A 27285-nucleotide genomic window follows, 5' to 3' on the forward strand; every position below is an offset into this window, starting at 1 on the left:
TGAGGAGTGAAGAGTGAAGTGCAGGATGAGGAACTGAAGAGTTTGTGAAGTTTGTTTTGACCCAAACCATCCTCTTTCTGCTTTCTTCCTCTCTTCAGCTGGGACATCGATGGCGCTGTGTTCGGGACACAGTGCGGAGAGATCGAGTCGGGCTCGGCGCTGGTCTTTGAGAAGGAGGGCAGGAGGAGAGTGTGCACCCCCTACCTGGACACCACGTCCTACGGGAACCTGCGCTTCCACTTCACAATGGGTACCCACGTCCTTTCGAGCCCTTCCTGCCGCTGAATCGTGCATAAAACACAGCAAAGTGAACAGTGTCTGCATTTAGGTGGCGGCGAGTGTGATCCCGGCGAGTCCCACGAGCACGACGTCACAGTGTACGGCAAGTCGGAGGGACGGCGGGAACGAGTGGTGCTGGACACGCTTCCATACTCCTCCTACAGGGTGAGAAGCACACTGGAACATTATCCTCTGACAAAACACTTGACTCATTTTAACATTGAAAGAGTGATTTCATATTAAAAAAAAAAAAAGACGTTTTATTTCATCCATTCTTTTCAACCGATTATCCTTGACTTGCAACATCAATTGAGTGTTTTGAAAAAAATTGGAGTTTGGAATTTGATCGTTAATTAAACAACTTTTTATGATTTTTTTTTCCCCCTCTCGATTCTCCTCCCTCAGACTCCGGCGGTCGTGTCCATCGCGCTGCCCACCGAGCTGCAGTCCCCCGTCACCAAGTTCTGCCTGGAGCAGCGCTCGCACGGCGCCGCCGAGCGCCACGTCTGGGCCGTGGACTTCATGCAGCTGCTACCGGTGCTGCCGGGCACCAACACGCACGTGGCTCAGTTCTCCATCAACCTGGGCTGCGGCTCCTACCAGCCGGCCAACAGGTGGGGACACTGAGGACGACGCTCTTTATTTTCCCTCTCTGGTTTTCAGGAAACCACTAGATTTGAAAACTGATTCCAGCCACTGAGCTGTCAGCCAGATCACAACTTTAGGTTGCGTTCAGACTGCAGGCGAATCCGATTCAAATCAGATTCCTTCTCAAATCCTGTCCACACTGTTTTTAGCAAGTTTAGCAAGGGATCTGGCTCTGTTCAGACTAGCCCACATTATTATTCTGCACCGTTTTACAATATTCAACTCTCCAATGGCAATGTGTATATGTACATAGATGATCTATTGTTGTATATTTCTATTTTCCTCGCATTTCCTTCACATGTCCTAAACAGAAACCAGAGTCAAATTCCTGGTATGTTCACGCATACTGTACCTGACAGTGAAATCTGATCCTGTTTGACCGAGGAGCACGCAGAGACTCTGTGACGGTGCTTTCCACTCAACAACGTCTCAAAGGAGCAGGGAATCAAAATTATTCCAGGGGTGAAAACCACTCTGAGGATTTCACCTGTTGTGTTTTCAGCGTGAGCTTGGAGTTTTCCACCAACCAAGGCCGCTCCTGGTCTCTGCTGCACACCGAGTGTCTGCCGGAGCTCTGCGCCGGGCCCCACCTCCCCCACAGCACCGTCTACTCCTCCGATAACTACAGCGGGTACGAAGACTCGCGGACGCGCATGTGACACAGCGCGTCTCGGCTTTTGTGGCGTCGCCTGACTGTGAGGTTTGTATCTGTGATGATATCTGCACATAATATTTCTTATCTGTGCAGGTGGACCAGGATCTCCATCCCGCTGCCCAACGCTGCTCTAACGGAGACAACGAGGTTCCGCTGGAAGCAGTCGGGAAGCGGCGCCGGCAGCATGTGGGCCGTCGACAACGGTGAATCTTATGACGCTTTATCTGTCTTGGAAACTTTTTTCTTTTCCTTAGTTCTGCAGCATCGCAGGTCAAATACACCAGTTGAATTACACGAAAGGACGGAGGAGGGGGTGGGAGGGTGGTTTTTCAGGAAAAAGGGAAAATTAAATTTCTCCATTCTTATGCCCCCCCCCCCCCCCCAACCCCCCGCAGTGTACATGGGTCCCGCCTGCCTCCGTTTCTGCTCGGGGAGAGGACATTGTTCCCGCACGGGCTGCAAGTAAGGATCCAGCCTTTTATTAAACCAAATAAATTCAGTGTGTCTCTCAGCGGCAGAATGAGTCGGCTCATTATCATCCTAATGCCTCGCAGCACCAATCACCATTCAAAATTAATCCAGTTGTATTATGGTCATCATTTATTAATGGACTTTCATTATCTCTGTCTTCTTTTCCTCCTTTTACGTCCGTCACTTTCTTTTTTTTTTTTTTTCATTCTCTGTCCCTCTTCCTCCCCCCCCACTCCCCTCCTTCCTGCAGGTGTGACCCAGGCTTCAGCGGTCCGGCCTGCGAGCTGGCCTCCCAGACCTTCCCGGCGTTCCTCTCCGAGGGTTTCTCCAGCCCTCGCCTTTCCTCCTACCACAGCTTCTCCTCCCTCCGCGGTGCCGAGGTCAGCTTCGGCTGCGGCGTGCTGGCCAGCGGCAAGGCTCTGGTCTTCAACAGGGACAGCAGGAGGCACCTGGTCACGGCGCCGCTGGACAGTTCACAGGCCAGGTGACCGAAACAAAAATTGAAAAAAAAAAGTTGTTTTGGCTATAACCAGTGCCACAGTAGAAGATTTAGGAGCTGCTGAGTCATCTCCGTTCGACCGCACACGAGATTTATCTCACAAGTGTTTTTCTCGCCAGTCAGCGATCTGCACCTCTTCTCCTTGGTCGACTCTGTGCGCCTCTGCAGCGGCAGATGGATTGGGATGACGCGGGAGGGGAGCGCAGAGATAAAAGAAGGAAGATGAAAACGTTTGGGGGAGATTAGGAGGGAGCGATGGGAGTTCGCCGTGGCACCTGCGTGAGATTGATGAGGCCCACGGCGGAGTCCCGCGTGCCACCTGACGGCCGTATTTAACGCGGCGGTGGCGGCTGGCTGAGTAAACAGCCGCCTGGAAGAGGAGGCGGCAGCCTGACATCAACGGCTCGGCCCGGGGACGGCGGCATGGGGAGGGAGGGGGGTCCAGAGGGCGGAGCCAGGCAGAGGATAAAAACAGTTGAATGATGAATAATGCATGAGAGCGAATGATAAACGGTCATGCATAAGTAAAAGAAAAACAAAAACTGCCGCTACATCAAAACTATGTCAAGTTCAACCGAGTGCACAGATCAGATTCTCTCTCTCTCTCTCTCTCTCTCTCTCTCTCTCTCTCTCTCTCTCTCTCTCTCTCTCTCTCGCTCCCTCTCTCTCTCCACCTCCTTACCTCTAATTTTGTCCTCATTTATTTAATCATCTCATTCATCATCCTGCCACCTTCCATCCAGCTCTGCTTGGCACGGCTGTCTGTTTATCTGCCCCTGTAAACCCCCCCCCACACACACACACACACACACACACACACACACACACACACTCACTCCCTCTTCTTCTGAACACACCCAGCCTTTATCTTCTTCTCCTTCTTCTCGTGTCCTTGTTTTATCCTTCACTCGCTAACAACACTCGCTAAAAATCAAACATTATACAGCCAGTGGGGATCTAAGATCATCAAAGTCTCAATACTGGCATATAAATACTTTTCGGGGGGGAAAAAAGAATTGGCTTTTATTTAAAAAAAAAAAAAAAACACACACAAAAAACAGCTGACCTATGAAGGTTAAATGTGCTTAGCTGTGCTGACTGTTCAGTCCATCATGTGTCCATGACAACCAAGAGACTTTCAGGGTGCTGTTGCATCTCTAGTAGGCAACGTTTAACTTCAAACCAACTCACTCTTCTGCTTCGTTTGCCTCCGTTCCCTCCGTCAGGTACCTGCAGTTCACGCTCCGCCTCGGCAGCCGCAGCACGCTGAGCTCCTGCCCCGCACCCGACCAGCCAGGAGAGGGCGTCCTGCTGCACTACTCCTCAGACAACGGCATCACCTGGACGCTGCTGCAGCACTACGCTTACCAAGGCTTCCATGAGCCCAGGTAGCGTGGCCAGAATCCTGCCTGTGTGTGTGTGTGTGTGTGTGTGTGTGTGTGTGTGTGTGTGTGTGTGGGTGTGTGATGCGAAGCGGTGCGCTGCAGTCTCCCCTCGAGGCCCTGGAACTCCATTAACACACACGTTTGTGGCGCTAATGGACTGCTGGAGGTGTAATCCTGCCGGGAACCCACTGAGTCGGTTAACGCCGTCTGTATATGTAATGAAGACAAAGTGAGTGAGGCACCTCGCAGCTGCACGGGACGGGACCGGTTCGGAGATGGAGAGCAGGAGTTCTCCATCAGCCTCAGGCCAGGGCACCAGGCAGGGCCGGGTCACACACAGCAGCGTCAGGTCGAGATTGACGCGCAAACCCCCAAGAAAAGTTCTCCTGGACTTGTGCTTCAAGTCCAGTTTGTGACAGAAGTTTTGAAGTGAAGACTGACTTGAGCGTCTGTCCTCTCAGGATCGTGTCCGTCGAGCTGCCGTCTGGCGCTCGCAAGTTTGGCGTGCAGTTCCGCTGGTGGCAGCCGTACCACTCGGGCCGCAGCCACGACGTCTGGGCGCTGGACGAGATCAGCATGACCTCGGTGCTCTTCAACACCATCAGCCTGGACTTCAGCAACGTGCTGGACGTCACCCAGAGCCTGGGCTTCTACCTGGGCCACGTGCAGCCCTACTGCCAGCATGACTGGACCCTCAGGTAGGAGATTCCTCCAAGAGCCTCGCTCACGGGGTTTCTCTTACTGCTTATGTTGGTTAGAATTTCCTGAGAAGCACGTGAGAGAGGCAGCTGATAACACGACTGTTCCTTTTCTCTCCCTGTGCTGCAGTTTTTCAGGTGAGCCCAGCCCCGGCTCCAGCATCCGCTACGTGGAGACCCAGTCCATGCAGATCGGAGCCTCTTACAGCCTGCAGTTCTCGCTGGTCATGGGCTGCGGCCGCGAGCCCTCCCCTCACATCGATACCCAGGTGCGCCTGGAGTTCTCCACCAATCATGGCCTCACCTGGCACCTGGTCAAAGAGGTAAGTAGGAGGAGCCCATTCAAAATGATTCAATGTGTTGATGTGGTTTTTTTTGCAAATTACAACAACAAGCAAACAAAACAAAGTTGATATGCACATTGCAAAAAGAAATATGGTAGGAAAAGACTCAAACACACAATCCAGTGCTTGGTTAATGTCACTGTCATATTCAGCAGATACCCTTCATTTTCTCATTTTGTCTCCAGCTAAAACCTGTGAAAGTCACCCAAGGGAGACAACCAGGAAACATTTCATTTATTCAACTTCATGAATATTGATTTACTCATGGCAGCCTTCCGTAGTAACGTGTAAATAATGGGAGTCTTTAGAGGTGGCACTTTGTTTTAGATGAGAAATTAGAGCAATTACCTTTTTATCAGTCCCGCTATTTGCAGTTACACGGCAACACTTGCAGATCGTCTCCCTGCGATTCGACGGAGATTTTCTGTGATCACAACCGCTTCATAAATATTCATGGCGCGCCCAGAAGTGTCTGCCAAGGTTTTTTTATTGCCTTTGGAATTGAACAGGCCGTAATGAGCCTTTCATCAGTGATTTTTTTTTTTTTTTTTTTAAACTCTCACATGTGCATGAATATGCAGTCATCTGGCGAGTGCGGGATGTGATGGATCCGCTTCGCCAGTGCGCCGCCGCTGAAGGGCAACGAACCAGAGACGGAACATCCGTTTCGATCACAAAGACGTTCGGATCTGTTCATCCGAGAAGCCTCATTGAGCAAACAGCCAAATGACCTGTTGGCATCTCCTCTTCTTCCCCTCAGGCCTGCTTGCCCGGAATGCCGAGCTGCTCTGAGTTCACGGCTCCCAGTGTCTACCACCCGTCAGAGTTCAGAGACTGGAGACGCATCACTCTGTCGCTGCCGCAGAAGACATGGTAAAGCAGAACAACATGGCCACACCTGGAACATCATCGTCATCACCGCCATCAGAAAATTTATCTCCGTTTTTTTTTTTCTCTCTTGCTCTGTGGCCTTCTGTGTGGGAACTTCCTGTAGTTTTACCCCAGTCTAAGTGTGTCACAATCAGTCTTGTTGGGATTACTCCATGAAAGTAATCCAACTACTGATCACAGATTACTTCTTTTAAGAGTAATATAATTACTTCTTTAACTACTTTGTTTCATAAGTAATCAATTACTTATTACTTTGGTTAAGAAAAGATAAAGTAACAGTTGAGAACGTCTTGCTTCCTGCACGTAACGCACAACGAACCACGAAATTCTTTCATTTAGACCAGATGAACTCAAAATAATGTTTGCATTTACAGCTACAAACTACCACCGTGCTTGTTTTGGTGCGTCGTTGCATGTCACTGACTTTGCATGTACGGTTGCACCATCAACCTGCGACATTGTTGTTTTTGGTTGTTTTTCAAAATTTCAGACATTTTGTGGATAATGGCTTGCAAAATATTTCAGAAAAGTAATGGAATCGTTACTTGATAAAGTAATTATGATATAATTACCAGTCTTGCCACAGTAATCCTGTTACATTACTCCGTTACCAAAAAAAAGTTGTTTAATTACAGCAGTGGATTACTTAAGTAATAGATTACTCACCGGTCACAACGGCTCCACCATCCGCACCCACAGCCCAAACGGCATCAACTACAGCAGCCAATGAGGTCCTCCAGCAAAGCGACAGGACTTAATTAAGTCCGACTTTTGCATTAGATCCTCCTCACGACCCTGAGAAGTTTGGTGGCAAAAGTGATGCCGGGTCCAGCCTCAGGATGCTTATCCCCTCCAATCGGGCTCAAGTATTTACACGCCCTTAAATTAGTGTGAACGTTGGTGGCTGTTTGGGACAAGATGAGTCTCCCAGGGGCCAGAAGTTCTGGCCGTGACCGATGTGGCTGCAACCCTCAGGTGTCAGCAGCAGTTTACGCCACATCATCCCAAATGGCCAGCCGCATTAATGCAAATTTTAATGGGCGGAGCAAGGGCTATGCTTGGAGGAGCATGATAGGACAGAAAAGTACTTAGAATTTGTTTTGTTTTTTTGGCTTTTCTTTTTTTCTTTTTTTTTTCTCATCAGGGCTGTTTTTAATGTGACAATTCAGCAAAGAAAAGCGTTGCACTGTGGATGGAAAAAAAAAGAAAAAAAAGAAATCAGGTTTCATGAGCACATTGCAGCGGCAAGTCAGTCTCACCCTGAACCAGTTATTCTGCTCCAATCCAGTTCACGAAGGATACATCCACTGTTAATAGCCTTAGCTCGCCCATATATCACCTGGAGTAATCACATAAACCTTCAATCACGCCGCACCTCCACCTCCACCTCCACCTCCATCTCACTCCAGCCGCCCAGCTCCTAAATAAAGTCGGTCTAATCTCCTGCAGGCTGCCTCGGGAGGTTGCGGGGGGGCGGTTACGGCAGTAAATGATAATAAAAGAGTCACGGCTGGTTTCAGTGTAACCGGGAGTTGATACGGCTCGCTGCAGCGGCAGACCCAGAAACCTCCACGCTGTATAATCCTCAATAATACAGCCGACTGTCCACCGCTGCTTGGTTGTTTGCACCGAGCTCACACACATTCACAACCATTGCATGCATTTATCAGAGGTGATGCCATGATGACCATGATGATGACGATAATGATATTGCCCTCTGACACTCACACAGCTGCAGAGCTCAGACATATAGACATATGATAACACACACACACACACACACACACACACACACACACACTGAGGTCAGCCTGAACCTGCTGATACGCTTCATTGCAAATCGTCTTTCTCCGGCAGAAGAATTGGATGAGCAGTTATACAGCACAAGGACAAGGAGAAATTGCAAGCAGTCGTTTCCCATTTCAGAGACAATGCGATGCTGTTTTCTTATCCTGTATCTGTTATTAAACATTCAATATCAGTCACCCAGGAAAACAGCTATTTAGCCCTCTGTTCACAGCCTCCTGCAACAACTGCCTTCCTGGCTCCTATACGATAAAGCTGATGCCTTACTGTCCCCCCCCGGATTGGAAGAGGACGCGTGGCTGGGAGTCTTTTCACTAACATGTGCGAGGCATCAGTAACCTCTGTGACATCACAAAGGGGTTGACCAGCAGGGCTGCAGTCTTTCTGAACAGCAAAGCAAACATGAGACGGAGAAGAATGAACTTCTCGGCTGGTAGAGACACAAATGTGCCTCCACTGCATTTTGACTTTTTTTTTTTTTTTTTTTTTTTTGTCTGTGTGTGTGTATGTGTGCACCTGCAGGTCCAGCGCCACGAGGTTCCGCTGGATCCAGAACTACTACGGAGAGCAGGATGAATGGGCACTGGACGACATCTACATCGGCCAGCAGTGTCCCAGCATGTGCCATGGGCACGGCTGGTGCGACCATGGACACTGCAGGTCGGTCCACACACACACACACACACACACACACACACACACACACACACACACACACATTGCAATTATTAGCTTCTCACTCACATTTCTGTCTTTGGAAAGATGTTTGCTAGGTTTGTATGTCTATGTCATGGTGGAAAAATCACCGCCTTCCTGCTCTGCAGATGTGATGACGGCTTCTCTGGGACGGACTGCCAGCCCTCTTCACCCCTCTCCTCCAGCGTCCTCTCTGATTTCGAGTCCCAGGACGCACTGCTGGCCACTTGGCAGGAGGTGATTGGCGGCGAGGTGGTCACGCCCGACCTGGGCTGCGGGGTGGTGTCATCCGGATCGTCTCTCTACTTCAGCAAGGTGCAAATTTCAAAGCATTGATTTTTATGTATTTATTGACTTTATACTTTCCTGGCAGAAAAATCAGTCTAGTTGTTTACGCTGCGGGCCATTTACTTGGAGCGAGGACGACTGCTGATTGAAATGAAAACAATCTCATCAATTTAAATTCATCAGATGTGGCAAAAGCTTTTTTTCCTCCGGTCAGTTTATTTCGCCTGGCAAAGTCTGTTGACTTTGGCCTCTGAAATTTTGCCACGCCGTAAACATTTCATCAGACATGATGTGACTTCATGGAGAGCTTGATGACCATCAGATGGCACATGTGCTCAGTTTTCAACTGCACAAATTGAATGTCCCGATGAAAACTCATCACGCTTCCAAATGGTTGTACATGGCAACAGAAATCGAGGGGTTGGCACAGCTGTTTCTCCCACAACTGCTTCCATTTTTTTTAGGTGTCAAGAAATTATAAAAAAAAAAAAAAAAGAAAAGAAAATGTGCTCATTTGAATGTTGGACGCAACGCACTATAACACATCTGTCAGCTCTCAGTTGATTATCACATCTCATTCCATCGTGGTTGATGCCTGAGAATATGAGACGCTCATCAAAATAAATGAAATTTGTGATTTTGCACTTTGCGCACAGGCTCTGTTGTTGTTCCAGCTGTCTGCATTGTGTGTGTGTGTGTGTGTGTGTGCCATTGGCAGGCGGGGCTGAGGCAGCTGGTGAGCTGGGACCTGGACACCGAGTGGGCGGAGTTTGTGCAGTTCTACCTGCGGGTGGGCGGAGACTGGGCCGAGTGCAACCAGGCGGACAGCAGGGAGGAAGGGGTGCTGCTGCAGTACAGCAACGACGGAGGCATCAGCTGGGGCCTCATCGCCGAGATGTACTTCACTGACTTCACCAAGCCACGGTGGGGAGAGTCTGCTGCTGTTGTTTGGGGGAGAGAAGATTTCGACGTGAATTCATTCCAGGGGTTCCCTTCTTGTTTTCACTCAGCTTCGTCCACTACGAGCTTCCTCTGGCCTCCAAGACTCCCTCCACCAGGTTCCGCTGGTGGCAGCCTCTGCACTCCGGCGAGGGCTACGACCAGTGGGCCATCGATGATGTCATCATCTTGTCTGAGAGGGAGAAACACATCATCCCCATGGCCAATCCCACTCTGCCACAGGTCAGGAGTCAAGCTTTTAGTCCTTATAGTGAGATCCCCCTGTTTTGTAGCGTTTGATTGAAGAGATTTTGACAATTTGACACCACAATGATCCGTCTGGTCCAACACAGTGGTGCAGTGCAAAAAGGTTGTTGGTTCGATCCCCTCTGGCTTCCTCTAACTTCCCAAAAACATGCATGTGAGGCAAATTGGGAACTCTAAATTGTCCGTAGGTGTGTGTGTGTGTGTGTGTGTGTGTGTGTGAATAGTTGCTTGTCTTTGTTTACCTTTCAATTTGGCCATGCGATGAACTGGTGACTTGTGGTGGATTGTCAGGCAGCAGCAACGGTGTGTAGATGATGAAGGAATCTTCCATGACACCAACTTGATTAAATAGCAGTACGTTTATTCCAAAAGGAAGTCTTGCATTGATCAGGCACCAGGACACCTGAGGGAGGTCTCATAGCCAATGTGGACACCTCCATCCTCACAATAGCAGCTTGTGGTTCATATAGGCCAGTTGTTTACCATCTTCTGACTAGCTCATCCATCACGCTAAAACTCACGTTTGTCTTGACCTTTAGGGTCATTCTAGGATGCCCCTTATCACCAATACCAGAAGTTTCCTACCTGGTAGCGTACCAGGATGTGCAACCTCGTAGTAAACAAGCCTTAACCATAAGACAAACAAAGACACAGCACATAGATCGATGTAGATTTGCCCTATATTCTTTATATGAGTGCTATGATGGTTGGGATGGCCTCCAGCAGATGCGCTGCAACAACAGTGCAGTGGAAAGCAGGTCCAGAAGATGTTCAAGAAGGACAAACCGTCCCTCTCTCTCCGGCAGAACTTTTACGAGAAGCCGGCCTTCGACTACCCCATGAACCAGATGAGCGTGTGGCTGATGCTGGGCAACGAAGGCATGGAGAGGGAGAGCAACGACAGCTTCTGCGCCCCGACGCCCTCGGCCATGGTGTTCGGACGCTCCGACGGCGACCGTGTGGCCGTCACCAGAGATCTGGCCCTGCGCCACGGCTACACGCTTCAGTTCAAGGTACCGCCGCTCCCATGGAGCTTCAAAATATAGACCACGACATAATCTAACCTTTCCCGTTTTATTTCCGCATCAGTTGAACATCGGCTGTGAGTCGGAGTTCAGCGCCGCTGCGCCCGTCCTGCTGCAGTACTCGCACGACGCCGGCCGCACCTGGGCCCTGGTGAGAGAGGGCTGCTACCCAGGGACCCCCGGCTCGGGCGTGTGCGAGGGCAGCGGCCGTGAGCTCCGAGAGCCCACCGTCTACAACACGGGCGACTACGAGCAGTGGAACAGGGTCACCGTGGTCATCCCGCGCAGCGTGGCGGCCAGGTGGGGACGTCGACGGGACGCACCGGCTTCCTCGTGCGCCGCGATGAGCGGAAACATCCCTCCGTGTTCTCCTCTCACATGTTTGCGTGCTTGGTTTGTCGTCTCCCAGTAAAACCAGGTTCCGCTGGTTCCAGGAGAGCAGCGTGTACAGGGACGCTCCGCCCTTCGCTCTGGACGGCGTCTACATCTCGGAGCCCTGCCCCAACCACTGCGGCGGACGCGGCGACTGCATCTCCGGAGTGTGCTTCTGTGACATGGGATACACAGGTAGAAAACCCACTCACAGCAGAAACCGACAGAGGATATTCCTCTTTATCGGAGTGCCTTCAGGAAGCGCTTGAAATGGAAGTGCTGTCTGCCATGCTGTGTGAGACAAACTCACTGGGTGGTTTATAATTTATAAGGCTCTTCTTGACCTTCCAACCTTTCTGCACTGGGCTCCTGTGTAATGTGCAACAGGCAGACGTCCATCCGCTTCGGACTGAACTCGGGAAAGACTCAGAGAGTTCAGGGTCGCTGCAGACCCGATTTCACACTTACTTGGCAGAGCTTGACAGACAATATTGCATTGATTTGTGCTTTTAACTGTGCTTCACTTTCAACCTAAATTTGTTTCAATGAATTATTTTTTACTATTTGTAAGTTATTTTGTATTTTTATATGTAGCCAGCGAAAGTTGCACGCACCGGCATACAAAAAAAGGGAAGTCAGGGAACAGGTGTGTGCCTTTTAGATGGTTTAATGGCAGGCAACAAAAAGAAAAATAAGTATGCCTTCTTCAAGAGTAGTAAAACTATACATAAAATAAAAAATACAACCAAAAAAAAAAAAAAACTACGGCAGTGGCTGTAAATGACAAACACAAAAAGACACTCAAAATCCAACCACATCCTACAACATAGAAACAAACATATTTCAATAAATGAAATAAAATCACCTAACACTGACTGGATTAAATCACTTGCGTCACTTGCGGAGATGCTTTATCCACTCGACCCAGCCATCTTTAACTAAAATAATATACTCTTAATGTGTGATATTTCAGAGTCACGCTTAGCTTCCACAACTAGCCATTTTAGCATTCATGCACATGGCTAATGCACACCCACTCACACACACTTAAACCTGTTAATTTAACGCTTCGTTCTGCCTCGTGATGACCGTACTGGCTCTACTTTAAATCTTCACGACTCAGCAAACACATGGCACAATTCTGAAGTCTGTTATGACGGAACTCTCTTTCTTACCCGTGTGTAAAAAAAGAAGTCCGTGACTCGCACCCGACGGAACTTTAGACTGCCGCCCAGTGGCCAAAACAACACAATGAAACACAGCTTAGAGCCAAACAGGTTACATATATGACACATGATGCAAACCTCACCTGACCAGGTCTTTTACCTGATTTGTAACTATCTGTGTTTCCCCCTCCACACACACACACACACACACACACACACACACACACAGTGGAGCAGGACAGTTGCGTCCCGTCCGTCGCCAGTCCCACCGAGCTGACCGAGGGCTTTGAGGGGAAGCTGAGCCCCCTCTGGCAGGGCCTCAGCGGCGGGCAGATCGGAGGAGGATGCGGCATCATCGGCGAGGGAAAAGCCCTTTACTTCAGCAGCCCCGGGAGGAGGGAAGCTCACACCGTCACCCTGGACACCAGCAACACGCGGTGGGTGGACACTGTTCTCACACACACCCGCCACCCAGAAATGTCCTGTCAGTGTTGTCTGTGTTTTCCCCCAAAACTCAATCCGCCCATTTGACATTTGCTCCCAGGTTGGTCCAGTTCTACATTCGCATCGGCAGCAAGAGTCTGGGTCCAACTTGCACCAGGCCTCGATCACGCAATGAAGGTATTTGTATCAAACAGCATGCAGGTTCCCAGTTGTTTTTTAAAGTGTATCTTGCTTTAAAATGTTCTCATTTTCTCTCCCACGACCCCAGGTGTAATTGTCCAGTTCTCCACCAACAACGGCGTGCAGTGGCAGTTCCTGAGGGAGCTGGACTTCAGCTCCTTCCTGGAGCCGCAGGTGGTCACCATCGAGCTGCCGTCTGCAGCCAAGACCTCCTACACGGTGTTCCGCTGGTGGCAGCCGCAGCAAGGTTTGTGTGACTTGTCTCATTTAAAAAAAAAAAAAAAAACGTGTTCCCCGTGTTTGTCCCCTTTGCTTTGACTTTGCTACCGTCCGTCTGTCCTTCTGCAGGGAAACACTCGGCCCAGTGGGCTCTGGACGACATCCTGATCGGCATGAACGACAGCTCCAGGACCGGCTTCCACGACAAGTTTGACAGCACGACTCCTCTGAGGCACAACTGGTACCGCATCCAGGGCGGTGAGGTCACCGTGGACTGCTTGTCTCTGGACACGGCGCTGACCTTCAACTCTGAGGCCATCGACAGTGAGTCCAAAACCCACTGGCTCTTCACGAGGAGACAAGTTTGGTGGGGAGGGCTCGACCGGTGTAATACAAGTGATACGAGGGGCGTGGCTTTTGAGTAGAAGGAAACTTGACACTCACTCACTTCAGCCACAGTTGTTTTTTTGGAGAGCACAGAATTCATATAGTGTGATTTTACTGGAAAGTATTTGGATATCTGTTACGTTTTCATGCCGTGCTGGGTCTGTAGTGACAGGACACACAGACAGGCTGAAAGCGAATCAGCCGTTCACTCTGGCAATGCGGGGCTGCTGAATTATTAATGAGGGCAGACCTGAGCGAACAATCCCCACACCGTTATTTACGCTCGCATCAAAAGCCCTGAGCGGATTTTCACCCTGTGCAAATATGACATTGCAGCAGGGTCCATTCATCCAGCGCGGCGAGGCGCGGAGCAATTTGGCAACGCATTGATAAACGTAAAGCTGCCGCGGCGACACATTAGGCTCCCCGAAGAAATATGCACGCGTTACAGTCATTACCCGGGAGCACTTTATTACTCCCCAGGTGTGTTTGCATCAATCCCGTTAGGACCTGCTTGACTTTGTGTTGTGGGTAAAATGCAGCACTTATATGGAAATGATTTTGGCTGCACATACTTACAGTTGACAAATAAACTAGGACTGTCTTTGACTGAACCTCACAGCAGACCCCCATGACGCCTCTCTTCATCCAGACCTGAGAAAAGTGAAACTTTTAATTTGAAAATGTCCGATGCATGTATTTATCTAGAACTTCTGCACATATTTACCTTTAGGTATACATGTTTCTGGTAAAGAATTTCTCCTACATCAACACATTATCATCTTCATCATCATCATCATCATCATCATCATCATCATCATCATCATCAACACGATCATAGCCGTCATACCTGCTCTAGCAGCATCTTCTTCTGTATTTCTTCTTTGCCTTCTTCTGTGGTTATGAAGTTGCTTCCTTTGCATGTAAATGGAAGCTGATTGGTCATGAGATCCTCAGACTGACCCAAAGATGTTTTCAATTGGCTGTAGACACAATAGGCAAGAATTAAAATCTGAGCGCCTGAGAGTTTTATGGGCAATGGAACCTTGAAACGTTCGATCGCCTTCATTTCCCACATGATGTTAGAGGAGGCAAAAAGAGTGTGAAAGAAGTTTACAGTCATAGTAAGTATCGACGGAACTCCTGTGTCTGCCCACTGCAGAGAAGCCGAGGTACGCCGAGAGCTGGGACTTCGAGGTGTCGGGCTCCTCCTTCCTGCAGTTTGAGCTGAGCATGGGCTGCAGCAAGTCCACGTCCTTCTCCCACGGCGTGCGGCTGGAGTACTCCACCGACTGCGGCCACCACTGGGCCCTCATCACCCCGGAGTGCGTGCCGCCGGCCATCGGCTGCGCCGGCTACACCCAGAGCTCCGTCTACACCTCCACGCAGTACAAGCACTGGCGGAGGATCACTGTCTACCTGCCCAGCGCTGCAAAGTGCGTCGCAGTGTCTTATTTATGTTTCCCCGTCGATTCCTTTTCCCATGAAGTTTCTGTTTTTTTAAACTTTTGTCGACTATTGCAGCTCCCCCAGAACACGGTTCCGCTGGATCCAGACCCACTTCACCCCGGGTGCGGAGGGCTGGGCCCTGGACAATGTGCTGCTGGCTCCCGGCTGCCCCTGGATGTGCTCCGGTCACGGACTGTGTGATAACGGCCGCTGCGTGTAAGTAAAACTGCGGATGAAATCTTTGTCTATCTTCAGGCAGCATTTCTAAATGTTGCCCGCTGACTCGGCTCAGGTGTGACAAGGGCTACGGAGGCGCCCACTGCGTGCCTCTGTCCCCACTGCCGTCCATCCTGAGGGAGGACTTCAACGACCACCTGCAGCAGGAGACGTGGCCGGAGGTGTACGGAGCCGAGAGGGGAACTCTGAGTGGGGAGCCTCTCAAATCCGGAACTGCGCTCATCTTCAAAGGGGTCGGTGTTCCCGTATCCCATGCTGCTACATCAGCCACACACCCGGCTGATTCCTTGTTAAGAAAATAAAGATCCCGATGTGTGTTTTCATATAGGACGGCATGCGCATGCTGGTGTCCCGGGATCTGGACTGCACCAACACTCTGTACATCCAGTTCTCCTTCAAATTCATCACCAAAGGTCCTGCCAAGCTCAAGCATCAAGTTAATGACAAACACATTGTCCCCGTCAGGCTGAGGTCTCATAACTTTTTGTCTCGTCGGCTCCTCCTCCTCCTCCCCCCGCCCCCACCAGGCGTGCCGGAACGCTCCCACTCAGTGCTGCTGCAGTACTCAGTCAACGGAGGCATCAGCTGGCTGATGCTGGACGAGTTTTACTTCCCGGCTTCCACCGACACTCTGTTTCTCCATCTGCCGCTGCCGGCCACCGCTCAGACCAACGCCACCCGCTTCAGACTCTGGCAGCCGTACAACGGCGGTGAGTGGACGCTTGGTCTGCTCCTCAGCAGAAAAAAAGTCCTTGGCTGTGTGAAACATAGGTTTTTTTATTTCTTGGTTTTTGTCTTCTAACAATCTCCTGGATGTTTGGTCCTCCAGGGAAGAAGGAGGAGGTGTGGGTGATAGACGACCTCATCATCGACGGCAGCTCCTTGCACAACCTGCCGGTGATTGTGGACAGCTTCGACGAAGGTCCCAACGATTCCAACTGGCTCTTCTTCCCGGGAGGAAACCCCGGCCTGTACTGCCCCTACCAGAAGACTGGCCTGTAAGTGGACCTAGCGACTCTCTCTGCTCTATCACAGAGCCTCGAGGTGACGGAATTTTTTTTTTTTTTTTGCACTTTAACTGACCTCTTTGTGTGTTTATGTGTGGGGCCGATGCAGGGAGGAGGATGAGTCAGCCATGGTGTTTGTCTCCAGCGAGCTGGGCGAGCACTCCATCACCACCAGGGACATTGACGTCAACGAGAACACCATCGTCCAGTTTGAGGTGCACAGACTAGACCCGCTCTAGACTCTGCTAGTAATAGTGTGTCCGCCCTGAGACTGGGCGGTTGTGGGTTTCATTCCCGGCTCAGTCAAGCAAAAGACTATAAAAATGGTCTCCATTGCCTCCCTGCTTGGCAGCCAGTTTGGACTTTAGGGGGTTAGATCACCAATGCCGAGGACAAATTTCTCATCCTTCGCAACGTGACATTGAGTGTGACACTACCGATGCCCATTTTGTCTCACCGACCTCAGATCAACGTGGGCTGCACAGCCGAGAGCTCCTCCGCCAACCCGGTGCGTCTCGAGTTCTCCAGGGACTTCGGCGCCACCTGGCACCTGCTGGTGCCCCTGTGCGCTGGAGCGCCGCAGCCTTCGGCCCTGTGCTCCACGGAGCTCCACCCGGCCAGCATCTACTTCCCTGGCACCACTCAGGGTTGGAGGAGGGAGGTCATTCACTTTGGCAAACTGCGGCTCTGCGGGTGAGTACTGGAGAGCGTCCGGCGGCGCGAGGACACGCCCTGGAAGAGGATTTATATTCCTCCTTGTTTGGACTCTGCAGCTCCATCAGGTTCCGCTGGTACCAGGGCTTCTTCTCCAGCGGCTCGGCTCCGCCCACCTGGGCCTTGGACAACATCTACATCGGCCCCCAGTGCCAGGACATGTGCAACGGCCACGGAGCCTGTGTTGGGGGAAGCCACTGCATCTGCGACCCGGGCTACGCTGGACCAGACTGCTCTGTACCTGAGATCCCCAACACCGACTTCCTCAAAGAGGACTTTGAAGGTGACCCACTAAACAGAAGCAGCTCTCTGTAAATGTCTGACGTCATGAATTATGGATTTAACAATTTTTTATTCTTTCTATTTTTATTCTTCTGTTACTGTAACTCTGCTCTTTCAAAGGATGTTCAATTATGGACTCTTTCTATCTGTGTCCGATTGTCTGCCTGTAGGGGGCACCGTAGACGCAGACCTGTTCAGACTGCTGAGCGGTGGGAAGCCCTCCAGGAAGTGCGGCATCATGTCGAGCGGGAATCACCTGTTCTTCAGTGAGGACGGCCTTCGAATGCTGGTCACCAAAGACTTGGATCTGTCCAATGCCAGGTGAAGCCGCTCGCACGGGAACCAAAGACGCATTTCACCGCTTCACGCCACCTGGAAAGGCTTGTATGCTTTTGCTGGCGGTCTGATGTGGCTGTGCTCCACAGGTTCGTTCAGTTCTTCCTGCGTCTGGGCTGTGGCAAGGCAGCCCCGGACCCCCGCTCCCAGCCCGTCCTGCTGCAGTTCTCGGTGGACGGTGGCCTCAGCTGGGGTCTCCTGCAGGAATTCCTCTTCAGCAACAGCAGCAACCAGGCTCGCCTGGTGGCCCTGGAGATCCCGCTGCGGGCCCGCACTACCTCCACCCGCATCCGCTGGTGGCAGCCCTCCGAGGACGGACACTTCTACAGCCCCTGGGTCATCGACCAGGTGCTGCAGAGGGACCTTCTCTTCGCCGTCCATTCAGCAAATATGCAGTAGTTCAGCTCCTTTTCTGTGCATCTGTCGAAACTGCGTGCATGTGCGTCTCGGCAGGTGGTGATCGGCGGCAGCGCCAGCGGCTGGGGCCCCCTGGAGGACGATTTCTCCTCCACCGACGGCCGCTCGTGGCTCCTGCACCCCGGAGGGACTCGAATGCCCGTGTGCGGCTCCGACGGCCCGGCGTTTGCCTTCATAGAGAAGTCCAACACCCGCTACGCTGTGACCACCGACATCAGCCTGGGCCCAGATGCCTTCATCCAGTTTGACTTCTCCGCCTCCTGCTCTGTCACCAACTCCTGCTACTGTGAGTGCCGCTGGCTCGTCGTTCACCGCGCAGCAGCACTGCCCCTCATGTAGTAGTTCATCATTCTGTCGAGGCTCAAAAGGTCTCAAAGGAGAGAGATTAAAAGTTCTGTGAAGCCCAAAAGTTGTCATGTATTGTCTTATAGGGGAGGGAATCTGACGATTCAATTCCATTCCAATTCAGAGGGCTACCATTAATTGCGATTCTCATTAAAAAAAAATTCAATTTGTGAATCGAGTCATAATTGCCAATATCATAATCGTGATTGATTGATTGATGAATCTAGGAATCTATTTTTTCCCACCCCTATTGTTTTATATGAAGAGTAACATCAAGTGTTCAAAAGAAAATGAAAGAATATATTTAACTGTGTATATTTTTTAAATAAAATGTCACTTTCAGAGACTTTGAGTTACCCTGTACTGTGTGAAAGAGAGTCACTTTAATCTCCCTACTTGGCTGTTACGATCTCTGCAAAGAGCTTTGCCATTTAGAATTATACGCCATTTCTTTTTTTTCCCGGTATGCACACTCATTTTAAAGGGATTTAAAAAGTTCCCGTTTATTGCGTTCTTTGCAAAGTGAAGCAGCGTTGACGGTTCTCCCTCTCTCTGCAGCTGTGGAGTTGGAGTACTCCCTGGACCTGGGTCTGACCTGGCAGCCGCTGGTCAGGGACTGCCTGCCCACCAGCCCCGACTGCTCGTCGTACACGCTGCAGAGGCTGCTGGTCGCCGACACCTACAACAAGTGGGGCCGTGTCACCCTCCCCATCCCGTCATACGCAAGGTCAGCATTGCCCGCTTCATGAGGGCGCAGCTGCTGTTCTCTGTAAAAAAAAAAAAAAAAAAAACACACGTAAACTAAATAAATGAAGTTAAACTACAAGATAGAAATGTGTTGCTGATCTGAAAGCGCTGCTCTTAATGGCCCGGTTTTCATTTGCGTCATCTTCAGGTCTCCGGCCACGAGGTTCCGCTGGTTCCAGCAGGCTCCCTTTGACAAGCAGCAGACCTGGGCTCTGGATAATCTCTACATCGGAGACGGCTGCCCAGACATGTGCTCTGGACACGGACGCTGCCAACAGAGCTCCTGTGTGTGAGTAACCGCAGCCTCCGAAGCCTCCGAAAAGATGTATAGTTTCAATTCTCAACCATGAACTCATAACTCAGGATACCAGGGGGAAGTTATTGAACTTTACAGCGGTTATATTTTGTAGCTGCGGGTCTCTGACTCTCCCTTCGCACCAGGTGTGACCCAGAGTGGGGCGGAGAGTACTGCGACGAGCCTGTGGTCCCTCTGCTGTCCCAGCTGAAGGACAGTTTCAGTCGAGCTCCTTCGCTCAGCCACTGGCACACGCTGACCGGCGCCAAACTCAGCACTGTGTGTGGCGCTGTGGCCTCGGGAGCGGCGCTGCACTTCAGCGGGGTAAATAAACATCTTCACCATTTTCCACCGCTTACTTCTTTTGTTGTGCTTCTATGTCACTTTCCAAGGATGATGAAATGAAAATAAAAAGTGTGGGTTTTACCCAGCTTTCCCAGTTTTACGGGCTGAAAAATGTTTCAAAACTTTGTGTTTGCGCTCACACTCGGGGCATGCTCTTTGTGCCAGAACAAGTGCATCACTCTTCCCCACAAGAGAAGATGTAAAAGGAAATCGCACGCAGGCTCTGATCCACGTTCCGCCTCAGAAATCCTGAAAAAGCAGCAGCTTAATTATGCAGCCCACTTAGCCGCTGCGCAAGAGTAAACTGCGTCCTGTTGCTGCGCTGTGTGATGTTCCTGGTGGAACCCGACCACAGAGAGACGTGTCCAGTGAAAATCAACAGACAGTTGCTCCACCAACGGCGCAACTCAAAGCCTGTGTTTGTGAGAAGTTCATAGAATGAAGTGGCTGTTGGTTCTGATGGCACCAGGTGTGCAGCTGTGGGTGTATTTTCCACTGACAGCATGATCTCGAACCTGTTTGCTGTCAGAAAAGAAATCACCCAGCAGCAGCTTTCAACACCCAGACTGGATGATGATGATGAATGGGGGCTTTGATTTGCACATGTTTGAAACAGCATTTCTCTGTGATGAGTGCAAACATGCTGTTAAAACCGTTTGGGCTGCTGACACACGTCGACAGATCACAGGTTGACGTCTATCTGACTGACTGACTGACTAGCTGAGTGTTTTTTCCTTTGGTGTAACTTTCCCAGAGTTGCAGCAGGCAGCTAGCGACCGTCGACCTCAACCTGACCAACGCAGAGTTCATCCAGTTCTACTTCATGTACGGCTGCATGATCCCACCCAGCAACCGGAACCAGGGCGTCCTGCTGGAGTACAGCCTGAACGGAGGCATCAACTGGCACCTGCTGACAGAGATCTTCTACGACCTCTACACCAAGCCCGGGTACGAGCGGTCAGACCACTCCCGACACAACAGGACGAAAAGAGAAGTGCTCGGGGTCTTTCCTACTAATGCATTTCCTCTGACTCTGTCGTTCAGGTTCGTGAATGTTCTGCTGCCCCCTGCTGCTCGTCAGGAAGGAGTGCGCGTCCGCTGGTGGCAGCCGCAGCACGATGGGGCCGACCACAGCGACTGGGCTCTGGATAACGTCCTCATCGCAGGCTCGGACCCCCGCGCTCAAATATCGGACACCTTTGGGGGGTCGGCGCTGCCCAATCACGAGCGAGCTCCGGCCGATGAGACCTCCGGGAGGATCGGACAAGTCAGCGAGCAGGAGGAGACGCCTATAGGTCAGACTGGGCAGACGCCTGAATTGGTTCTTTGCTATTTCCTGGTATAATCCCGGTAAAGGCCCTATTAATGAAAAAGAGACCTGAAAGGTGATTTATTGAACCTTTGAACCTATTTTATTGTCTTTTTTAACGTCAACTTTATTCTCGAAATTTAATTTTCAAAAGCTAATCCACTGCACAGCAACCGAGCACTCGAGCCACTTTCTGTATTTCTTGAAGAAACCAAACCCTCACAAATCTTCTAACTAAACTCAAAGGTGGTTATGGAATCCGAAGCCTGACTGAGGCGCAGGGTTACAATATTCCAACTTCCAATATACGTAGCCTGTCGTAATGACAGTAACTGCTGCATCTCTGTCAGTGACTCTGTTGTCTTCTTATTCTCTTGTTTTTTCCTGCTTTTTGTTTTTGTTTTATTTTTGTAGTTTTTTCCCCTTAAACTCACTTTGTGTTCTTTGGCTGTTTTCATATGTTGAAACTATATAAATACTACAAAACAAAACAAAACCCATAAATGTCTTATTCCCAAGCGTGTCTTCAAAGTGATTCCCCTCTCCCTGTGTTCTCAGTCAGCGACCACTGGCTCTTCTCCGAGGACTGCTCGGTGCAGCGTTTCTGCAGCTCCCCCGACGGAGTCATGGTGTGCGGCAACGCCGACGGCAGGGAGGTCTACGCCGTCACGCACGACATCGTTCCTGACAAGGGCTGGGTCATGCAGTTCAAGGTAAACCGGCGTGAGCTCCGATTGGCCCACGGTGTCTTTGTGTGGCCGGCTGACGTGGCGCCTGCTTCCAGATCGCAGTGGGCTGCAGCGTGCCGGAGCGCCACGCCGACCACCAGGTGCACGTCCAGTACTCGGTGGACTTTGGGGTGACCTGGAAGTACCTGGTGCCCCAGTGCCTCCCCGCCGACCCCCGCTGCGGAGGCCAGGTGTCGCAGCCGTCCGTCTTCTTCCCCGCCGAGGGCTGGAAGCGGGCGGTCTACCCCCTGCCAGACAGCCTGGCTGACACGTGAGTCGCCTCCCGCGCCTAAACAGCCAAAAACACCAACAGTTGAGACGGGAATTCCTGTGCTTCTATTTTAAGTGGTGCAGCTTCTGCGAAAAGACAAAGGAAGGGTGAGATGGAGGCTAATGCGCTGGATAAAGTTGAGAATGGGAGATATACAGACTGTCACAGTTGAGAAAGTTAAGAAAAAAGATGGAGAAAAGATGGAGAAAGGGATTTCTGGTCACACTTACCAGTGTGAACAGAAATCCCTAAATTGTTGTGGAGAAAATCAAACGTTGAACTAGAATCCAGGTGTGAAAAGCATTTATTTAAGAGAACAGAAGAGCAGTCAAAATGCAAGTGCAAAAAAAAAAAAAGAAAAGACAGTCGAGATCTTTTGTCCTGTGAGGAGAGGAAGAAGCAATTTAACAAGTTTGGGAAACTCCTAAGGCACAATGACCTTGCTCTCAGCCCCCGTTGCTAGGATACCAAGAGATACCAGGCTGTGCAGGTGCGAGAAGCTGAGAACAATAACTCTTAGTTATGAGGCACAAGCTCCCACTCTCCAGAGCAGTAATTTCCCATTACAGCGCCAAACCAGTCTGTCTCGTACGCTCAGAAACTGTGGCACTTATTGAACTTGCAAAAGTTGAAAATGTAATTATGTTTATCATGTATTAAATTGGTTGTGACTGTTGAGCCACGTTCAGCACTTTTAATTGATAAAACTTTCACATTTTATTTACTTCTTATTTTAAAAAATATTGATCAAAGTCACACCAAATAGTGAAATACTTTGAACTTCTGGATCTTTCCAGACTTTGCTCCAATAAATGTTTTTCTAGCTGGACCTAGTGGAACACCCGTGCTCTCAGTTCTTAACAGTCGCCTGTCCTCTGCCTGCCCACCTCAGCGCGGTCAGGTTCAGGTTCTACCAGCAGCACTCAGACACCCAGTGGGGTGTGGAGAACTTCTACATCGGGCCGGCCTGCCACGGACACTGCGGAGGTCACGGAGACTGCCTGGACCAGCGCTGCCTGTGCGACCCGGGCTTCACCGGACCAAACTGTTACGCCAGCGCCGCTCTCAAGGTCCGTGTCTCCCTGGTTGTCAAATCAGATCTGTGCGAGCAACTTGTGTCACACACAAGTTTTTGTTTTTTTCTCCTTTCATCCTCCAGGCGTCTTTGAAGGAGCGCTTCGACTGGGACGGCGCCGCCGGCCCGCAGTGGCAGGTGCTGGAGGGCGGCCGGCCGTGCACGGACTGCGGCGTGCTGGTGGAGGGCACGGCTCTCTACTTTGGAGGTGCCGACGCCCGACAGGCGGTCACTGCTGATCTGGACCTGCGAGGAGCAAAGTGAGAATTGCCATTCATCAGGGGGTGCGGTGGAGGTGTCAGAGTTTCATCTGGTACTGAAGTACCTTGATAACAAGTCCACAGCGCAGTATTTAGACTGATAGAGGGCTTGTGAGTGAAGTGCAGCCAGGGTGTAATGAACAACGTGTCATGTCTTGACATGGGGAAAGCAAAATGCTTCAGAACTTCTGCTCCATTTTTCATCTTTCCACTGTCAGTCAGAAACGCTGTGTTCATGTCGTCCTGTGGTCCCTGTGAACAGGTTCGTGGAGTACTGGGCCAGAATTGGAAGTGAGGACAACATGACCCTTTGCCATCGTCCCACCTGCCGCAAAGAGGGAGTGTTGCTGGACTACTCCACTGACGGAGGTGCTGTTTTCTACACATTTTTAGTGTTGCTGCATTTTTTTTTTTAAATTAATCTCAATCAATCAATCAATCAAAATGTATTCATGTAGCACATTTCAAAGCAAATCGGTGACATTCAAAGTGCTTTATATTTTGACTGACAAAGATGTCAAGATGTAAAAAGTGAAACAAAAAAAGGACATGGAGACAAGGATTAGTTCAAATAAGATGAAAAGAAAGATCAATATCAAAAAAGATAGTCATATAAAGATGAATATATATATATATATATACTATAGCAATATCAAAATCTAAAACATTGTAAAGTATAAAATTGTTAGACATAGTACGAAAACATAGTACGCAATATAAAAACACTACACAACAACACACAAACAGCAAGAGAGATTAATAGATAATAAAGTGGAAGATCCATGTCTACAACTACAACTACAACATCAGACTCAGAATAAACTTTATTGTCCCCAAAGAGGAAATTTGTCTTGGAGTTTCAGTGCCCATTGGCCACAGTACAAAAAATAAAAGCCATACGCTGCATTATTTCAACAAGGTAAAACAATCAACCAACACAGTAAAGAGGTTTCCATAGAAATTGCACATGAATTTAAAGTGACTTGGGCATTAAGCATTCTACAGACAGATCGTTCAGGATATGATTTGTCTTTTTGATGACAGAGTCCTCAAGAGCAGATTGAAGGGATGGATAACTATTGATGCCGATCACCTTCATGGCCGTTTTTTACCAATTTTCTTTTCCATTTTGTCCTTCAAAGCCAGATCGGAGGGATTGGTTTTAAACCTACATTTAGAAGTATCAATGTTTCTTTATTGCTTCCGCAGGCGTGTCGTGGACGCTGCTGCACGAGATGGACTACCTCAAGTACGTGTCAGTGAGGAGGGACTACATCGTCCTGCCCGAGGGTGCGCTCACCAACGCCACCCGCCTGCGCTGGTGGCAGCCCTTCACCGTCTCCTCGGGCCTGGCCAGCCCCAGCCTGGAGAGAGCCCAGTGGGCCATCGACAACATCCTGGTCGGGGGCTCGGACATCAACCCGTCCACCCTGCTCGACAACTTCGACGATGGTCAGTGTGTTTTGTTGGTTGGGCGTGCGGGGGGGGGGAGGGGGACAGAGACGAAAAAACTCCTCCTGCTCATCTCCACTCTGTTTATGCCTCCAACCAGAGGGCGTTTCCCACGAGGAGAGCTGGAGCTTCTACCCCAACGCCGTTCGCACCGCCGGCTTCTGCGGAAACCCGTCCTTCCACCTGTACTGGCCGAACAAGAACCAGGACAACACGCACAACATCCTGGCGACCCGCGAGCTCATCGTGCAGCCCGGCTATGTTTTGCAGTTTAAGGTACGGTACGACAAAAACACACAGCCTTGTGCGTGTCTGAGGCTGCAGCAGCTGACTGTGAACACCCGTCACCCCCGCAGATCGTGGTGGGCTGTGAGTCGGACACCTGCGAGGACCACCACTCGGTGCTGCTGCAGTACAGGAAGGACGCCAGGTAAGCAAGACGACCGAAATATGATTGTCTACTCGGGATGCAAATTATCGATGAATTCATTAATCATTAGTTGATTGACCTTATCGATCGAGTAACGATTCATTTCACAGTGAAAAATATGTACGGAGCACATTATTTAACTCTTACATAATGTTGAGGGTCCAATGTGACCCATTTTTACATTAGAGAACGGTAAAAACACCCTAAACATTTATCCTCTGACTTTAAGCCGACTTCTAAAGGGTCACATTTCAACTTTTTTTAAAAAGTACCTACAGGTACCTACAGGTGAATTGCTCTTTCCTGCAACTACACTGTCAAAATGATATTAACTACCCGTGTAAAAAAAAATCTATTAATTTTGACTAATTTAATTGAATCGATTAAATTATTAATCGACAATTAATGGATAATGGATAGAATTGTTAACATCCCTATTGTCTCCTAATTTGGAAACTGTTAAAAAGCTTCATATTACAAATATATTTTGCCCTCTGTTTGTATTTCTTCCTCCTGCCTCCCTCCAGGTCCGACTCGTGGCAGCTGGTCCAGTCGGAGTGCCTCCCGTCGTCAGTCAACAACGTGGGCTGCTCTCCCTTCCAGTTCCACGAGTCCACCATCTACAGTCCAGTCAACAGCTCCACATGGACCAGAGTCACGGTCCAGCTACCAGACCACGTCTCCTCCGGGTAGGACTGCATCTGCTTTAGAGCTCCCATGTTGTGCAACATTCACTTTGCCAGTCCTCACTCTGCTGTAGTCTTCGTCTTAGATTAGATTACATTAGATTAGATTAGGTTAGGTTAGGTTAGATTAGATTATTTGATAATGAGGGACAACGTACATTAATGGACATTTTTACAAAAAATGTAACTGTACTCAATTCTTGCATAAAGCTAATTTGCATTGGTAGTCAACCTGTGGATCAATAAAAATACACAACAGAAGTTAAAAACAAATCATTCTGTGCTTTTCTTGCCTGCTTTGCCTCTCGGGAAGGGCATGCTATAAAAAAAAACACAGCTTTGGGGGGAAAAAAAACAACCTGTGATGTCACAAAGGGCCCTGATACCTCACTAATAACCCTCATCCACCCAACATGTGGAACAACATTAGCGTTATTCATTCATTGCCTCCCAGTCAAAGAATGGCATCTCTGTCGCTGTGGTTGAATATTTTGTGCGCTCTGCTGCAGGGCCACGCAGTTCCGCTGGCTCCAGAAGGAGGGCAGCGGCGAGCGGCAGAGCTGGGGAGTCGACCACGTCTACATCGGCGAGGCCTGTCCGGGGCTGTGCAGCGGCCACGGCTACTGCACCAGCGGAGTCGTCTGCATCTGTGATGAAGGACACCACGGTGGGCGGCGCCTTAGATTACTTTTTTTATTTTTTTTTTTTGGATAGCTGCACCGTGGTAGACACACACACTCACACTTCAGTTTCAGAACCACTTGATAGATGACAATGGCAAGGAAAGCTGAGAAAGAGAAAAACTCCATTGCTTCTTCTTATTTTATTTTTTTTTTCCCCCCCATTAAATTCTTCCTGTATTTCCCCTGTTTTCCCAAACAGGAGACGACTGCTCCCTCTCCAGCAGCGACCTGCCCAGCTCCATCAAGGACAACTTTGAGTCGGGCGCCGTGTCCCAGGAGAGCTGGCAGTCCATCCAGGGCGGCGGCGTGGGCAGCGGCTGTGGGCAGCTGTCGCCGCACGCTCACGGAGACTCGCTCTACTTTAACGGCTGCAAGATGAGGCAGGCAGTCACCAAGCCGCTGGACCTCACCAGGGCCAGGTACAGGTACTACCGCAACATACCGTGCTTGAGATATGCCACATGTCGGAGTGTTTGGATTGAGAATATGGATTTTTACATCAAGTGTTGTTACATTGCGGAAAACAAAATGCAGTTTTCAGCGCAGTCGTCTCAATTC

General features: G+C 50.0%; 1 protein-coding gene across 3 annotated transcripts in view; it reads left to right on the forward strand.

The window, feature by feature from the left end:
- The window catches only part of reln (reelin), a 95533-nt gene that overhangs the window by 61586 nt on the left and 6662 nt on the right, over positions 1-27285 (forward strand). For 2 of the 3 annotated variants that reach the window (XM_076027394.1, XM_076027395.1), the window contains exons 12-61: positions 99-250; positions 329-444; positions 685-893; positions 1430-1558; positions 1676-1785; positions 1978-2044; positions 2304-2537; positions 3779-3940; positions 4399-4635; positions 4766-4958; positions 5740-5852; positions 8199-8336; positions 8501-8687; positions 9379-9584; positions 9671-9842; positions 10673-10879; positions 10956-11191; positions 11301-11458; positions 12659-12866; positions 12974-13050; positions 13142-13300; positions 13402-13596; positions 14822-15095; positions 15184-15324; positions 15401-15578; positions 15674-15758; positions 15873-16055; positions 16175-16343; positions 16462-16567; positions 16819-17045; positions 17126-17349; positions 17519-17669; positions 17774-18032; positions 18138-18387; positions 19005-19173; positions 19342-19482; positions 19635-19812; positions 20588-20781; positions 20878-21128; positions 21701-21855; positions 21927-22141; positions 23034-23211; positions 23301-23476; positions 23739-23845; positions 24686-24928; positions 25029-25204; positions 25285-25358; positions 25886-26047; positions 26554-26711; positions 26927-27146. In XM_076027394.1, the coding sequence (XP_075883509.1) occupies positions 99-250; positions 329-444; positions 685-893; positions 1430-1558; positions 1676-1785; positions 1978-2044; positions 2304-2537; positions 3779-3940; positions 4399-4635; positions 4766-4958; positions 5740-5852; positions 8199-8336; positions 8501-8687; positions 9379-9584; positions 9671-9842; positions 10673-10879; positions 10956-11191; positions 11301-11458; positions 12659-12866; positions 12974-13050; positions 13142-13300; positions 13402-13596; positions 14822-15095; positions 15184-15324; positions 15401-15578; positions 15674-15758; positions 15873-16055; positions 16175-16343; positions 16462-16567; positions 16819-17045; positions 17126-17349; positions 17519-17669; positions 17774-18032; positions 18138-18387; positions 19005-19173; positions 19342-19482; positions 19635-19812; positions 20588-20781; positions 20878-21128; positions 21701-21855; positions 21927-22141; positions 23034-23211; positions 23301-23476; positions 23739-23845; positions 24686-24928; positions 25029-25204; positions 25285-25358; positions 25886-26047; positions 26554-26711; positions 26927-27146 (8709 nt within the window). Of the gene's footprint in view, positions 1-98; positions 251-328; positions 445-684; positions 894-1429; positions 1559-1675; positions 1786-1977; positions 2045-2303; positions 2538-3778; positions 3941-4398; positions 4636-4765; positions 4959-5739; positions 5853-8198; positions 8337-8500; positions 8688-9378; positions 9585-9670; positions 9843-10672; positions 10880-10955; positions 11192-11300; positions 11459-12658; positions 12867-12973; positions 13051-13141; positions 13301-13401; positions 13597-14821; positions 15096-15183; positions 15325-15400; positions 15579-15673; positions 15759-15872; positions 16056-16174; positions 16344-16461; positions 16568-16818; positions 17046-17125; positions 17350-17518; positions 17670-17773; positions 18033-18137; positions 18388-19004; positions 19174-19341; positions 19483-19634; positions 19813-20587; positions 20782-20877; positions 21129-21700; positions 21856-21926; positions 22142-23033; positions 23212-23300; positions 23477-23738; positions 23846-24685; positions 24929-25028; positions 25205-25284; positions 25359-25885; positions 26048-26553; positions 26712-26926; positions 27153-27285 lie in introns of all 3 variants that reach the window. The other variant, XM_076027392.1, reaches the window with a different exon arrangement.

This window comes from Nelusetta ayraudi, unplaced genomic scaffold (assembly GCF_046127955.1).
Source record: "Nelusetta ayraudi isolate G7.1 ecotype Tasmania unplaced genomic scaffold, CSIRO-AGI_Nayr_v1 ptg000020l, whole genome shotgun sequence".
Lineage (NCBI taxonomy): Eukaryota > Metazoa > Chordata > Actinopteri > Tetraodontiformes > Monacanthidae > Nelusetta > Nelusetta ayraudi.